General features: G+C 46.5%; 1 protein-coding gene across 6 annotated transcripts in view; it reads left to right on the top strand.

Moving 5' to 3' along the window:
- Positions 1-8,131, top strand: part of LOC105468761 (arrestin beta 1) — a 98,829-nt gene extending 90,698 nt beyond the window's left edge. For 3 of the 6 annotated variants that reach the window (XM_011719091.3, XM_011719089.3, XM_011719090.3), the window contains 2 exons: positions 612-663; positions 2,042-8,131. In XM_011719091.3, coding sequence (XP_011717393.1) covers positions 612-663; positions 2,042-2,153 — 164 coding nt within the window. In that variant the 3' untranslated portion in view covers positions 2,154-8,131. The other 3 variants (XM_071075309.1, XM_071075308.1, XM_011719094.3) reach the window with 2 other exon arrangements.
- Positions 8,132-15,646: the final 7,515 nt, after the last annotated feature.

Here is a 15,646-nt window from a genome sequence, read left to right as displayed (position 1 = left end):
GGCTCACTCCTGTAATCCCAGCACTTTGGGAGGCCGAGGCGGGTGGATCACGAGGTCAGGAGATCAAGACCATCCTGGCTAACACAGTGAAACCCCGTCTGTACTAAAAATACAAAAAAATTAGCCGGGCATGGTGGCAGGCGCCTGTAGTCCCAGCTACTCGAGAGGCTGAGGCAGGAGAATGGCGTGAACCTGAGAGGCAGAGCTTGCAGCGAGCCGAGATCGCGCCACTGCACTCCAGCCTGGGCGACAGAGCGAGACTCTGTCTCAAAAAAAGAAACGATTGTCTTAGAGTTGGTAAATGTCATACATGCTAGGAATTAACGTAAGTCATGTTGGAGACCTCCCAAAAGAAACAGAAGTTAGAGGATTTTCTGTTCTTCTGGGGCTGCAGTGGGGATTGGGGCCCTCCTGGTGCCCTCCTCCCTGCCTTTCAGATGCTTTGGGGTGTTTCAGTACCAGGAATGAGTCCTCCCCCCTCTCCATTCCCCTTTTTCTTTTGCACTCCTCATGTTAGTCTGGTTGTCCCAGGGTGGGGGCCTGTGCCTACTCGCCCCGTGCTCATCCACTCACTAACCCCTGGACACTCTGCCCACCCGCCCTGTGTTTAGTTCCAGAGAACCAGACGCCAGTAGATACCAATCTCATAGAACTTGACACAAAGTAAGCCGAACCCTGCCTGCAGACATCGGGGGACGGGGTGGGCCGTGGGTGGGCGGGGCGGAGGGGTCATTTGCATATATGCTTATTAACCCCTGAGGAGCCGCTGGTCTAACCCCGTCTGCTGAGAGCTGCCTCTGCTCGCCTCTTCAGCAACCCGCTTGCCTGCATGTGACTTGAAGGACCCTCCGTGCCTGTTCCTCTTCCTCCTGCCTTGGTGGGGTCTGTCTTCCTCCCTCGTCCTTGCACGTCCGTCCGTCAGTCTGTTCGTCCATCCACAGCGCCTGCTCAGCTCACACAGGGCTGGTCCATGGCCCTGGGCTCGGCTCTCCTGTCCTGCCCACGCCAACCAGTGGAATCAGGCTGAGGGGTGGGCAGGGGACTGGGGATCTTGTTGCTTCTGACTCCTGAGGACCAACCGATGTGGATTTCCCTGCGGTCAAAGGCCATCGAGTCACCGGACAGTGGCCAGAGGGGGAGGACCTGGGCCGACTGCGAGAACCACCTCCAGGGCCAACTGGTTTTCTTGCTGCAGCTCCAAAGCCAATCTTCCCTTGTCCCCCAGGAGAAATCTGGGGTGTGGGAGTCTCAAGTCACCCCATGAGGATGCCGCATGCACTGGCTGAACCCTGTTGGGCAGGGGACCTGGATGGACCCCTGCATGGTCCTAAGTGGACATGTTTCATGGTAGAAGGGAACTCGCTGTTCTTAAAGGCAGTCCTTAGTCCTGAAACCCCACTTAAGCCTCCCCTTTCCTCACGAACAGGTCCTCTACTCCCCTATTCAGATTCACATCCTCCTACCCCAGCCTTCTCCTGTGTGGGATCCCCCAGGGGAGAATCTGAGCTGACACTTCCTGGGAGAAAGGTTCTCTATGGTCTTCTCTTCCACGAAACCAAACTACTCCTCCCTGTCCAGACACGGGAATGCTTCATAAGGGCAGTTTTCTGGGTGGTGGGGTGGGGTTTACCAGTCTTATTCTTGGGGGATTCAGAACATGCTGTGAAACAACTACTGGTGGCCTGGCTTCTTAAGTCCTTCCTTGGGCTACAGAGCCACACTGCTCCCCCCACCTCCTAAAGAACCGGGTTACTTTTCTAGCCCTTAGGCACAAGAGTCAAATTCATGCCCCTCTCTGCCCCTTTCATGACTGGCCTGAGTCCTGATGTGACTGTCCTTACTGCCACAGGTGGCATCCACATGTGCCTGCCAGACAGGCCTTTCTGCTTATGGTCAGTCGCCGAGGTCAGAGACCTCAGAGAGGGTGGTTCTCTCCCCGGCCCCAGAGCCACACTCTGAGTCACCTCTGGCCGGGCCTCTGGATAAGCCTACTCTCCCTGCCCCTGCAAACACGCCACATTTTCCTTGTCTCTCCCACTAGTGATGACGACATTGTATTTGAGGACTTTGCCCGTCAGAGACTGAAAGGCATGAAGGATGACAAGGAGGAAGAGGAGAATGGTACCGGCTCTCCACAGCTCAACAACAGATAGATGGGCCGGCCCTGCCTCCACGTGGCTCCGGCTCCACTCTCGTGCGCTCGGATGCTTATTCGTCTTCTTCCCGTTCTGGTTTATTTTCCCCTTTGTTCTTCCAGTTTCTACCAGGGGGGCCTGTGGCCTTCCAGATCATGGTGATGAACCTCTGACCTCAGGATTGGCCCCACATCACCATGCCAACAGGACCACAGCACACCGGCTCCACCCCATCTCTGCCATTGCCTCTCCACTGCCCTCCTTTTCATGCTGTCTCCCAGAAAAGCTGCCAGGGTTCTGGCCTTGGAATTGGACTTGAGATGGGGAGCAGACAGGGGAGGATGGGGCATGCAGGACACGGTGTGGTGGGCATGAGGGCTTGGAGGGGTGGGGATGAGGGCTCAAGACACGAGAGAAGATGTCCACGGTTCCAGGTGGTTAACAAAGTTCTGGCAGCTAAAAGATGACCGCATTGAAGGCCACCTCCTTCTGGCTGGGAGGGGCAGACCTGTGGACAGATTCTCAATGCCTTTTTGAAGTTCTGACCCACCAAAGACCTTCTGCCTTCACCCTCCTCCCCACCCAATGTCCCTCTGTGTCTGATAGTGACGTTGGTGAAAGTTTGTAGACCACAGGAGTAGAGAAAAGCAACTGGAGTGACTTTCTTACCAGCAGTTACCTAGACTGAGGCAAGCTGTGTGGACTCAACAAAGTATATTTCAGTACTGTCAGGATGTGACATTTTAGCTACCTTGTATTTCAAGTGCATGGGCCTGTCTAGAGATATGCAGAGAGAAAAGCAGAGGGAGGGAGGGAGGGCGTCTTCAGCAAGCACCAGCCCACAGCAGAGTTAGCTGAAGCTCTTGATGAGGGTTCCCGAAGTGGGCCGCTGGGAGATGGAGGCAGGGGGTGGGGAGAGGAGAGTCTGCCTTATGTCCCTTCCTTGTGGACTTCACATGGTCATGTAGGAAGTGAGGATGGGGGTCTAGCGGGGGCTGAGGCCACTAGTATCCTCCTGCTTCCCCCTGCCATTCTCCAGGGCTGGACTGAACCTGCAGACTGGGAGAGTGTGCCTGAGGCCACCATGCCGCAAAGGGGGTCCTATCCCAGAAGGTGGCAGCATCCATGGAGATATCCTCACCCAAAGGGAAGGAGGCTGCTGGGTAGCAAATAAGCCCCTTCTTTTCTTGGGGAGTTGATGACCTCCAGTAGCTCCCAGTGTCATGGGTACCCAGTACGCATTGGCTGGTGTTGGCGTGATTGAGACCTAGGGCAATTCCTGGAGCAAGAAGCCAGATGGGAGATGAGGTAGAAAGTGTTAGGAGTTATCCTCTTTGCCTGGCCTTTGAGAATAACTTACTGTGTGACTTTGAGCAAGTTCCTTCCCCACTCTGCGCCTCAGTTTCTCACTTGGGAAAGCAAGGAGTTTGACCAGATGATCACAATGGGCCTTCCTAGCTCTGGCCACCAAGAATTTGGGAATATTAGCACTCCTGGTCTGGTGGGTGGATCCAGAGCTGCTGCCTGGTCTCTCTGTCTCCAGAGTGGATTTATCTCCAGGTGGCAGGGCCCTATGGAGCACCAACTCCCCTCAACTCCACCCCCTGCCCAGGACTGGGAAGGGATTGATGTCAGGCTGTGGCCATAGCTAGCCTGAGTTGCCCAAGGAGGAGCAGAGCATGTCTTTGCTGAGGCTTGGCTGAGGGGCTTGTGATAGGGCCTGCAGCACCTCACTGCCCCCTGTGGATGCAGACACCCTGAGGTTTACCCAAACAAATACATTGATTAGCAGGACAAGGGCTCTCTCCTCAGTTTCTGCTCCCTTCCATCTCTGTTCCATACTTGTCTGAAAAGGGAGACAAAAAAATCTTATGCAAGTGGCATCTCAGTCCTTTCCAGTCCAGCACCTCCTGGGCAGGCAGTGCGACTTACTTCCCACGGTGAAATCACCTGTTTCACAAGCCTGGCAGTGCGACTTCTGAGGCTCATGACCACTCAACCTAAGGGACCCCTCCCCAGACCAGAACCAAGTCAGCTGGGGCAGTCGTACTGCCCGGTCTCCCAGGCATCCAGCCCCTCCTAGAGCTTGCTGGGCAGGCTGCACCTCATCTGGGCAGGCACAGAGCTGATGAAATGCTGGAGCAGTGCATGGCAAACATACACCCCCCCCCCCCCCCCGCCCAGTGTCTTCTGAAACATTTGGGGCTGACACAAGACCCTTTAGTGTTTGGAATGACCTCTTTCCTGCAAACCTCTACCCCTATCCCTAACGCATGCATGGAAAAGGTTTGTCAGGCTGGTTTCCCGAGCCTCCGCCTCAACATCACACTCACCCTTTTGGGTTTAGCCCAGTGTTGTTTAGCAAATTTCTCCAGCTGCAGGGAAGGATCAGAGTACTATCTTTTTTTTTTGTTTTTCTCCTTGAGCCAGGACTGTACAAGGCAATGGCCAAACGTAGTTGAATTCAGCCTACCATCCTTTGCTGATGACTCAGCTCTATGCCAAGTACGGGAGACAGAGATGAGTCAGTCCCAGCCCCCATCCTCAGGAAGCCCATAGTCAGGGGAACATTGTAGGGGGAGGTAATAGAGGGCAATTGCCTTCAGGGCTCCTGGTGGCTGTTGGTCCCTATCGTACCTTGATGTGAGTTAGAAGACAGTGCCCTTTCCAGGTGATTCAGACCCACACTAGAATGCGTAGCTTTGTGAGTGACACACAGGTTGGATTTTGGCACCCCTTTCCCCTTGGCCAGGTGCCCTGCTACACAGCCATGTGCTGCAGCCTCGAGGGACACACAGACCAAAGAGTTTCCTTCAGCTTCTTCCTGGAGAGGAAGCACCAGGTCATGTTTCCAAGCTTCTGGTCAACTCCAGGCACCACCTCCCAGCCCCCAAACATGGCCAAGTGAGTGCTTCTCTGCAGGGCCCCTTTCCCTTCTGGAGTCAGTCTGTCCAGGTGAGACCTTGAAGTGAAACTAGAGGTGGCGGATTCTCACTAGGCCCCAGGCACCAGCCCACAGTACTGGCGGTTTCTGTACCAAGCATTTGGGGCCTGCGCTGGCCAAGCCGTCCGTCACCGGGACTTTGTAGTGCACCCTGTGGGTGGCGTGTGGACACCAGTCTTGACAGGAAGGAAGAGCATGGCCTGGTGAAAACCCACTGAGCAGAGGGCCAGCTGGCCCTCCTCAGCATTCCACCCAGGGGAAGAGTTCAGTCCCCACGAAAATAAGGACTGAGTTATTTGGCTGCACCTCAGCGTCAAAGCTCAGCCCTGCTAGAGTGGGTTCACCTGGCTGCTGGTTTTGTGGGAGAGTTCCTGACAAGCTGGTTCCTACGTGGTGCAGTAAAAGGAATTCTGTCCTGGAAGTCCCCAATGCCACCTCTCAGTCCTGGCTGTCACCAATCACCTGGGGGACTTGGGCAAGCTACTCAACCTCTGGGGCTCAGTTTCCCTAACTGTAAAATGGGATTATAATCCCTTCCCTTCCTGACGCAGGAATTGTTATGAGGCCCAGATGAGACGAAAGTCAGCGGTCAGGGCTCTAAGTTGAAAATGGCTGCATGGGTGTGGCCCTGCCACTGCAGGGATGGCCCAAGGTCACACAGGAAGTTTGCTGCGGGAGAAGCCCTCCCCACCAGTCTTCATCACTTGCCCTGCTTCTCACTTAGGTAGATGTCAACCAGAATGAGACACAGCTAATTTGGCTTTGATGACCTAGCTGAGCAGGAAATTTAGACACGATTCAGGAATATCATGCCCAAAAATAGTGGTCCCATCAACCAGGACACAGAGGGAAGACATGGATATTGTCAGTGAGTGGTGGAGGCGGACATCTCGGACCCTCGTAGGTCTGGAGTCACATCTCCCATCTGTCAGAACCCCACAGAGGCCAAGGGGCCTTAGCTCTGACCCCAGGTTAAAGAGAGCCACCAGCCCCCAGGCTCAGGGAGCTGAAATCACCCATCTGCAGAAAATCTAAGGGCAAGGAGAAATAGAAATTGCCTGTTCCTTCCCTTGAAAGTGTAAGGCCTCTTGTGGGATCAGCTGGAGCTACCACGGCTTCTCAGTGACACTGGGAGGGTTTCAGGCCCAGGGAAAACCTAAGCCTTTTGCCCTGAGAGCTGAGCCACAGCGGATGCATTCCCCCAGTGGCGTCAGCAGTCCAGAGCGGCAGCTTCTCTCCTGCCAGTCACTGGGGACTGGTTGTTCTCCATCCATCCAGGAGGAAGGGTTTAGGTCCCAGTCTTACACTCTTAAAGGGTCTCATGGACATAGGCCTATGCCTGTTCTGATACGTATATTTTTTAAACTCAAAAGGACCAAAACAGACTCCTGAACCCTCATCTATATGGCCTTACGGCCTGCATTGGGCCTGGTGTGTCTTCCTGGCCCAGGCAGCTCCATCACTTCTGCCATCCCTTCTGGACTAAAGTTGCAGGATCCCCGCCTCTACCACTTCCCCAGAGGGTCACTGCACAGCGGCTTCAAAGAGAGGCCCTGTTGAAGGGGAAACATCCTCCCCCCATCACACTCCCAACTCGTCACCCCAAAAGGGAAGTCAAAGCACAGGTCTGTGGGGCCCATGGTTTGTAGACACTGATACAGTGGTTTTCAAACCAGGTGCTGCGGAACCCCTGGTATTCCACAGAGCTTTGTCAGGGGATGCTAAGGTGGGAAGATGGGAGTGGAGGTAAAGGATAGGTTTCCAGCCCTCCTCCCATTTCCACCTCCACCAGAACAACTCTGCTTTTATTTGTCTTGCCTACTGAGATTTCATTTTCAAGCTTTCTTTGAAGAAAAACTTCAAACCACCATCTCCAGGTTTGATCTTAGACCAGCCAGCACAGGTTCTATTCTTGCTGCTCATGTTGGAATGGCTCCAGCATTCCAGTACAAAGTGTCTTTGTGTTGGAACCTGACACACACACACACACACACACACGTACATAGTTGATGTTTTTTCTAGCCAACCCACCCTGAAGCTCTGGCCAAGATTTGATTTGAACAGGGACCTGGTGCTCAGTGGGGATGGGTCTTGACCCTGATATTGGCCCATGAGGCATGGGGAGCTCTGCAGCAAGGAAAGAGGCTCAATCCCCCACCTAGGACTTGTGTCTGCACCCCTGCCTGGCACCCCACTTTCCTGGCCCAGGCCCAAGGGACAGCAGGAGAAGCAGTGTGATGGAGAGAGAGCCTAGGGTTAAATTCATCTTTACACAGAGCCAGATGGATGGAAATCTTGGCTCACATAAAAGACAGACTCAGGGAGGATTTTATGACAAAATCCCTCCTTTGAGGGCAGGATTTCCCCAGGAATCCTGTACACTTTAGTGAGACATGGATCAGCCCGTGGTACAAAGTCCTGCCTGCCCTGCCCCCCACTCCCACCCCACAAGGAATTCTAGGTGAAAATGTGAAGCTCAGGGCACAGCAAGCGCATGACATGGGTGTATTACATTAGGTCCGAGTGTGTCCTTAGTTTCCCTGTGTGTAAAATGAGGCTAGTGCCAGGCTCTTCCCACCTCACTGGGACAATTGCAAGGGTCATAGGAGAGTTGGGTATGATAGGTGGTCATATGAGGTGGTGGGTATAAGAAGTGGGTGCCTCACAAACTCGGGGTGTAGTCCTGACCTGCATGGCAGATGAGGAGAGCACTTGGGAACGAGCATAGGAAGTGCCGTCTTCCCGGGCATCTCTGCTCCGTGTTAAGGTCTAGCCACAGACGCTATGGGACCTGCCTCTTCCTATGGAATGGGGGCCTGCATGGATTGTGTCCTGGAGCAGGAGTGAGGGATGGCTGGGAAGAATCTGCAGCTCTGTGGCCCTTGTGTTGAGTGATTATTTTGTGACACTCTCATTCCTGGACCACCTGCCAGGTTTATCTGTTATACCTGTGGCATTCTTATGTCAGACAAATTATTATAGTTTATTCAACTCTAACAAATGAACAAAAGAATAATAAATAGGAAGCCATTAAAGGTCTTTTGTGGCAGAGGATGCTGGCTGCGCTTTCATTTTTGTCTCATAAGCCCATGGCAGGTCAAAGACCAAGAAATGCTGCCCTGCTGTCCTGGACTGGCAGATGGCTCTCATGACTGGGTGAGGAGCTCTCTTCCCTTGTCTGTGGCCCCAGCTCCAGCTTGGTCCTTGTACCAACTTGGGGAGACTGCCAAGAACTTTTCTCTGTCCCTCTTCTGTCACTTTTCAGCCTTATGGCCTTGGGAAGCTGGCAAACCTCTCATCCCTCCCAGATACCACAGGATTTCATGACCCATGGTTTGCTCTGGGGGTGAAGCCGTCCTATCTTCTATCTTTGGCACCACACTGACCACATCAGCGGGAGTCCTCGCCCCAGCCACAGCCCTGGTTCTTGTTCACTTATCTCCTGCTCTGCTGGGTCTTCCTGAAGTCACTTCAGTTTTCTAAGACTTACCTGCCACCTGGTCTAACAGAACATATGGGAGGAGTAAGGATATCAGTGAGGAAGGGTTGATGTTCCAATAGATAATGTACTGTATTAACACGAAAGGAAGACGCCCATGCATATAAGATGACTTTCCTAGAAAATATATGAAATATATTTATATATTTCATACACACACACACACACACACACACACACACACACACACACACATTTCTGCCTCTTGGGTTTAAGAGATTCTCATGTCTCAGCCTCCCTAGTAACTGGGATTACAAGTGTGTGCCAACACGTCCATCTAATTTTTGTATTTTTTGTAGAGACAGGATTTTCCCATGTTGGCCAGGCTGGTCTTGAACTCCTGGTGAACAACGTATTTTTTAACATTCCTGTAAAATACTGTGCAATGTAGATCAGAGCATTGCCCTCCTAGTTGGCCAGAAGGGAGCCTGTTTCCTCTGATGTTCCCTTCCTGTCAAGAGTAGGGCAGTGGGAAGACATTGACACTTGAATCAGGAGACATGAGCTACAGCTTTTGTTCAGCTGCCCTCCCATATGGACTGTGTCAGTCTGAGTCCAGATAAGCAGTCTATCCCTGTAGCAAGAATTTAATTGGGCCAGATGCAGTCACTCATGCCTGTAATCCCAGCACTTTGGGAGGCTAAGGCAGAAGAATCTCTTGAGGCCAGGAGTTCAAAACCAGCTAGGACAACATAGGGAGACCCCTCATCTCTCAAAAAAAAAAAAAAAAAAAAAAAAAGAAAAGAAAAGCCAAGAGTAGTAGTGTATGCTTGTAGTCCCAACTACTTGGGAGGCCAAGGCAGGAGGATCCCTTGAACCCAGAAGTTCAAGGCTGCAGTGAACTATGATCATACCACTGCACTCCAGCCTGGGTGGCAGAGCGAGAAATTGTCAGTTAAAAAAAAAAAAAAAAAAAGCGAGGTGCAGTGACTCACTCTTTGGGAGGCTTGCTTGAGCCCAGGACCAGCCTGGACAACATAGTGAGACTTCATCTCAAATTTTTTAAGATTAAAAAAAAAAAAAGCAATTTAATTGGGGAAATGTTTATTAAATGTTGGATGAGATGAAAGTGCAAATGGGGTTTGAGACCACCCAAAGATGTGGCACAATAGGAGACCGTTACTACCCCTAGTGTGGAGGGACAAGGAGAGGAGCTGAGGAACCAGAGCAGCCTAGCAGGAACATGGAGGAAGAGGGTATCTATGAAAGCCAGAAGCACAGAGGAAACACTGCCCTTGCTGGGAATGCTGCCCAAAGCAGAGACTGTAGACATGCTCTGGCTTCTTCTCTTCTTCTGCCCTCCAAATTCAAGCCAGTGCCTCCCACTGGCAGAATCTAATTAAAAGCTTATTTTCAAGAAATTTGAAAATGTAGTTTGCGATGGTCAGGGCCTGACAATACAGAGCAACAGAAGGTCAAGGAATTTGATCTGAGATCAAACAGGCAAATGGCAAGCTCTTCCTGAGTGTTCTCATCCAAAAAGTAGAAGTAGTAATGTCGGCTTGGTTACCACAATTTAGAAGGAATGCCTTGACCTCTGAACAGGATTCCAAACAAGAGAGAGATATTTGCTGTTTTCTTAATGCCACTATCACTGTCTTCACTGTGCTTTGGAGATTCATTTCTCCTAGCTTTTTTGAACTCCAGCAAATCAAAAGAAACTGAGCAGGAGGTTCAAATTCTGGCCAACATGGAGTAAATCCATTATAGCCTACCTCTCCTACTGAATACACCTGAAAACACTGGACAAAAATACAAAACACAATTAAATAACAACTCTGTGAAAGTTAGACAAAAGAAGGCAAATGATACAGGTGATTTAAAATTTAGAGAAGTCATCTCCATAGGACGATTTTCCCATTTTTTCTCTTTTCTGGTGGTTTTTCACTAAGATTAGAACCACCACCCACAGAAAGTGAGACAGAGCTTAGAATCTGAACTTAAGTTGGTTCATTGCCTCCTGGAACAGCAATAACAACACAATCAACGTTCTATAGAGGATTATAGCAGGACCCAGAGTCTATACAATATAACATTCACAATGTCCAGGACACAATCCGAAATTACTCAACATACGAATATGGTAGTCTCCCCTTATCTACGGGGGATAAGCTCCAAGATCCCTACTGGACACCTGAAACTGCAGATAGTACCAAACCTTTCACATATTATGTTTTGTTCTATACATACATACCTATTATAAAGCTTAATTTATACATTAGTTACAATAAGAGATTAACAACAATAGCTAGTAATAAAACAGAACAATTATAACAAATGCCAGCATCACTACTTTGCACTTTGGGGCCAATGTTAAGTAAAATAAGAGTTACTTGAACACAAACACTGTGATATTGCAACAGTTGATCTGATAACCAAGATGGTTACTAAATGACTAATGGGTAGGTAGCATACACAACTGAGATACACCAGACAAAGTGATGATTTACATCCCAGGCAGGAGAGAATGGGTCACTGTGATATTTAATCACACTATTCAGAATGGTGTGCAATTTAAAACTTATGAATTATTTCTGGAATTTTCCATTTAATATTTTCAACTGTTATTGAGTGCAAATAACTGAAACCAGAGAAAGCAAAACTAAAGATGGGGTGGTGGGGTGACAACCCATAAAAATGTGACCAATCCTCAAGGAAAGATACAATCAACAGATGCCAACTCTAAGATGACTTAGATGTTGGAATTATAAAAGATTTTAAAGTGGCTGTTATAACTTGAAATGGATTGCAATAGTTGTTCTCAGCAGAGATACAGAAATTATTAAAAAAGAACCAAATGGAAATTTTAGAACTGAAAAATACAATATCTGAAATTAAAAATTGATTGGATAAGCTCATAGCAGAATGGGGGTGACAGAAGGAAGAGCCAGTGAACTTGAATATAGATCAATAGAAATTATTCTATCTGAAAAAACAGAGAAAATAGGTTGAAAACAATTAACAGTCTCAGGGACCTATGGAACAGTATCATAAGGCCTAAGATTCCATGTCACTGGACTCCCAGAATAGAAGAGAGACTGGTGGAGAAAAAATAGTTGAGAAAATAATGGCCACTAACACCCCAAATTTGGTAAAAGACATAAATTTATAGATTCGTGAAACTGTGCACATCTCAAATAGGTTAAACTCAAAGAAAATCACACATAAACATATATAACCAAACTGCTGAAAACCAAAGACAAATTTAAAAATTTTGAAAGCAGCTAGAGAAAAGGACACATTCTTGTGTTTTCTTCCATACAAAGAATGACTATCTGAACGCAGATTTCTCAACAGAAGACATGGAGGCCAGAAGAAAGTAGTACAACATCTTTACAGCACTAAAATATTGTCAACCCAGAAATCTATATCTAGTGAAAACATCCTTCAAGAAGGATGCAAAATAGATTATCAGATGAAGGAAAACCAAGAGAATCTGTCACCAGCAGACTTACTGGGAAAAAAAAAAAAAAGCTAAACAAAGTTATTTAGTTTAAAACAATGGCAGAGATAAACCCAGATCTTTAGAAATTAAGAGCAACAGAAATGGCAATTATCTGGATAAATTTAAAAGGCTATATTTACCGTTTATCCCCTAATCTTCTTAAGTTCTTTAAAGTATTTATTATTGGTGCTTTTTGTTTGTTTGTTTTGTTTTTTGACAGGGTCTTGCTCGGTCACCCAGGCTGGACAGGCTGGAGTGTAGTGGTGTGATCATAGCTCACTTCCACCTCGAACTCTTGGGTTCAAGTGATCCTTCCACCTCAGCCTCTTGTGTAACTGGAACTACTGGCATGCACCACCACACTCCACCAATTTTCTTTATTTTTGTTGTAGAGATGGGGCCTTGCTATGTTGCCCAGCTGGTCTTGAACTCCTGAGCTCAAGCGATTCTCTTGTCTCAGCCTCCCAAAGTGCTGCAAATACAGGCATGAGCTACTGTGCCTTATTACTGTTGAAAAAAAAATTTTATAACATTGTTTGATAGGTTTACCAATGTTGATAGATGAAATACATAAAATAACTATAATGGAAAGGTCAGTGGAGGGAGATAAACCTATTTGTTTTTTGTTTTTGTTTTTCTTGAGATGAAGTCTAGCTCTTGTTCCCCAGGTTGGAGTGCAATGGCGCGATCTCGGCTCACTGCAACCTCTGCCTCCCGGGTTCAAGCAATTCTCCTGCCTCAGCCTCCTGAGTAGCTCGGATTACAGGTGCCTGCCACCATGCCCGGCTAATTTTTGTATTTTTAGTAGAGATGGGGTTTCACCATGTTGGCCAGGCTGGTCTCAAACTCCTGACCTCAGGTGATCTGCCCGCCTTGGCCTCCAAAGTGCTGGGATTATAGGCATGAGCCACTGCGCCTGGCAAACCTATTTGTTTTTAAGACTTCTATATTACATTTGAAATGGTGAAATGGTACAGTGTTAACCCTAAGTAGATTGTGAAGGGTTATATATGTATATTGTGGTCCCTAGAGCAACAACTAAACTAGAGCTGAACATATAGATAAATTACAATAGCAAAAAATATTTTAATGACATACAAAAAATATCCAAGTATTCCAAAAGAAGACAGAAAAGTTGAAACAAAATAATAAAAAATAGGGGGACAAACAGAAAAATAAATGTGGTAGACCTAAATACAACCATATCAATAACTACATTAAACGTAAATGACCTCTACACAACAATTAAAAGATAGAGATCACCAGATTGGATTAAAAAACAAGATCCAATTACATGCTGTCCACAAACATACTTTAAATACAAAGAAATCTACTTTAAATATAAAGACATAGATAAACATGTCTTTATGAAAAGAATGAAAAAGATATACCATGCAAACAATAATAAAAAGAAAGCTGAAATGGCTATATTAATATCAAACAAAATAGACTTCAGAACAACAAATGTTACCAGGGATAAAAAGGGAAATATATAATAACGAAAGTGTCAATTTACCAAGAAAACATAACAACGCTAAATGTGTGTGCATCTGATCATGGTGTTTCCAGATACACAAAGCAAAATGTAATAGAACTGAAGGGAGAAATATACAGATCCACAACATTCCTCCCTCAGTAATTGATGGAATGAGAAGACAGAATATTAGTAAGAATATAGAAGACCTGAACAACAATATCAGTTTGACCTAATAGACACTGCGGAATATTTCATCTCAAAAGAATTGAATATGCATTTTTTTTCATGTGTACATGGAACATTCCCCAAGAACTATTTTCTGGGGAAAAAAAGCTTAACAAGTTGTAAATAATTTATATATTTTTTATTTTAAAATTTTAAAATCTTTCTTTATTGTGACAGGGTCTCGCTGTGTTGCCCAGCCTGGTCTTGAGCTCCTGGGCTCAAGCAATCCTCCTGCCTCAGCCTTGTAAAGTGCTGGGATTACAGGTATGAGCCACCACACCTGGCCAAATTTAAAAGAATTTAATAAGTACATTCTTTGGTCACAGCAGAATTAAACTAGAATAACAGAAAGTTATCTGGAAAATTTGCAAATATTTGAAACTTAAGCAATTTCTAAATGGGCCAAAGAGGAGATCACAAGGAAATTTATGAAATGAAATGAAAATAAAAACAAATATCTAAATTTTAAGGTTTCAGCTAAAGCAGTGCTTATCTCAACAGATACAGAAAGGCACTTGACAAAATTCAACATCTGTTCATGATTTAAAAAAGCAAACAACTCTTAGAAAACTTCCTTAACCTGATAAAGGGCATCTACAAAAAACCTACATCTACTAACGTAGTTCATGGTGAGAGACTTAATACTTTTCCTCTAAAATCGGGAACAAGGCAAGGATGACTACTCTCACCACTCCTATACTAGAGGTCCTAGCCAGTGCAATAAGGCAAGAAAAAGGTAGAAAAGGCCTACTGATTATAAAGAAGAAATAAAATAAGGCCAGGCACAGAGGCTCAATAACTGTAATCTCAACAGTTTGGGAGGCCGAGGCAGGAGGATCATTCAGCCCAGGAGTTTGAGACCAACCTGGGCAAGATGGCAAGACCCCATCTCTACAAAAACTTAAAAAAATTAGTCAGGCACAGTGGTGCATGCCTGTAATTCCAGCTACTTGGGAGGCTGAGGTGGGAGGATCCCTCGAGCCCAGGAGTTAGAGGTGGCAGTGAGCTATGATTGCGCCACTGCATTCCAGCCTGGCAACAAAGAGAGACCCCCGTCTCTAAAAAAAGTAAACAAAAATGGTTTCTATTCACAGACATCTTGATTATCTACATTAAAAATCCTAAGGAATCTGCAAAAAAAGCTACTAGAGTTTAGATAGGTTGCAGGAAACATGATTAACAGACAAAAATCCATTGTACTTCTGTGGAGTAACACGAAACAATTGAAATAGAAATTTAAAAGATGATGCCATTTATAACAGCAACCACAACTGAAATACTCATATATAAACCTAACAAAATATGTGAATGATCTCTATGCTGAAAAGTAAATAGTACTGAGGAAAGAAATCAAATAGGCCCAAATAAACTGAGAGCTATACCATGTTCACAGCTAAGAAGATTCAATATTGTTATGTAAATCTTCCTCAAACTGACTGTAGATTCAATGCAATACAAATCAAGATCTTTGTAGGATTTTCTTTTAAAGACATAGAGGAACTGATTCCAAATTTATATAGAAAGGTAAAAAATCTGGAATAGCCAAGCAATTTTTATAAAGAAGAACAAAGTTGAAGGACTCTACTATCTGGTCTGAAGACTTACTAGAAAGCTACAGTAATCAAGACAGTGTGGCAGTGGTGAAAGAATAGACACCTATATCAATGGAACAGAACAGGGAATTCAGAAATAGACCTGCACATAGATGGTCAATTGATTTTCAACAAAGGCACAACGGCAATTCAATTGTTGTTTTCAACAAGTGATTTTGGCAAAGATGGAGAGGAACTAGACCTCTCATACACTGCTAGGGGAAATGCAAAATGGTACAGACATTTTGGAAAACAATTTGGAAAGTTCTTGTAATAAATTTAAACATATTCACTATAATATTCAGCAGTTCCACTCTTGAAAGAAAAAG

The sequence above is a fragment of the Macaca nemestrina genome, chromosome 12 (genome assembly GCF_043159975.1).
Source record: "Macaca nemestrina isolate mMacNem1 chromosome 12, mMacNem.hap1, whole genome shotgun sequence".
Lineage (NCBI taxonomy): Eukaryota > Metazoa > Chordata > Mammalia > Primates > Cercopithecidae > Macaca > Macaca nemestrina.
This window is presented reverse-complemented; position numbering and strand designations above follow the sequence as displayed.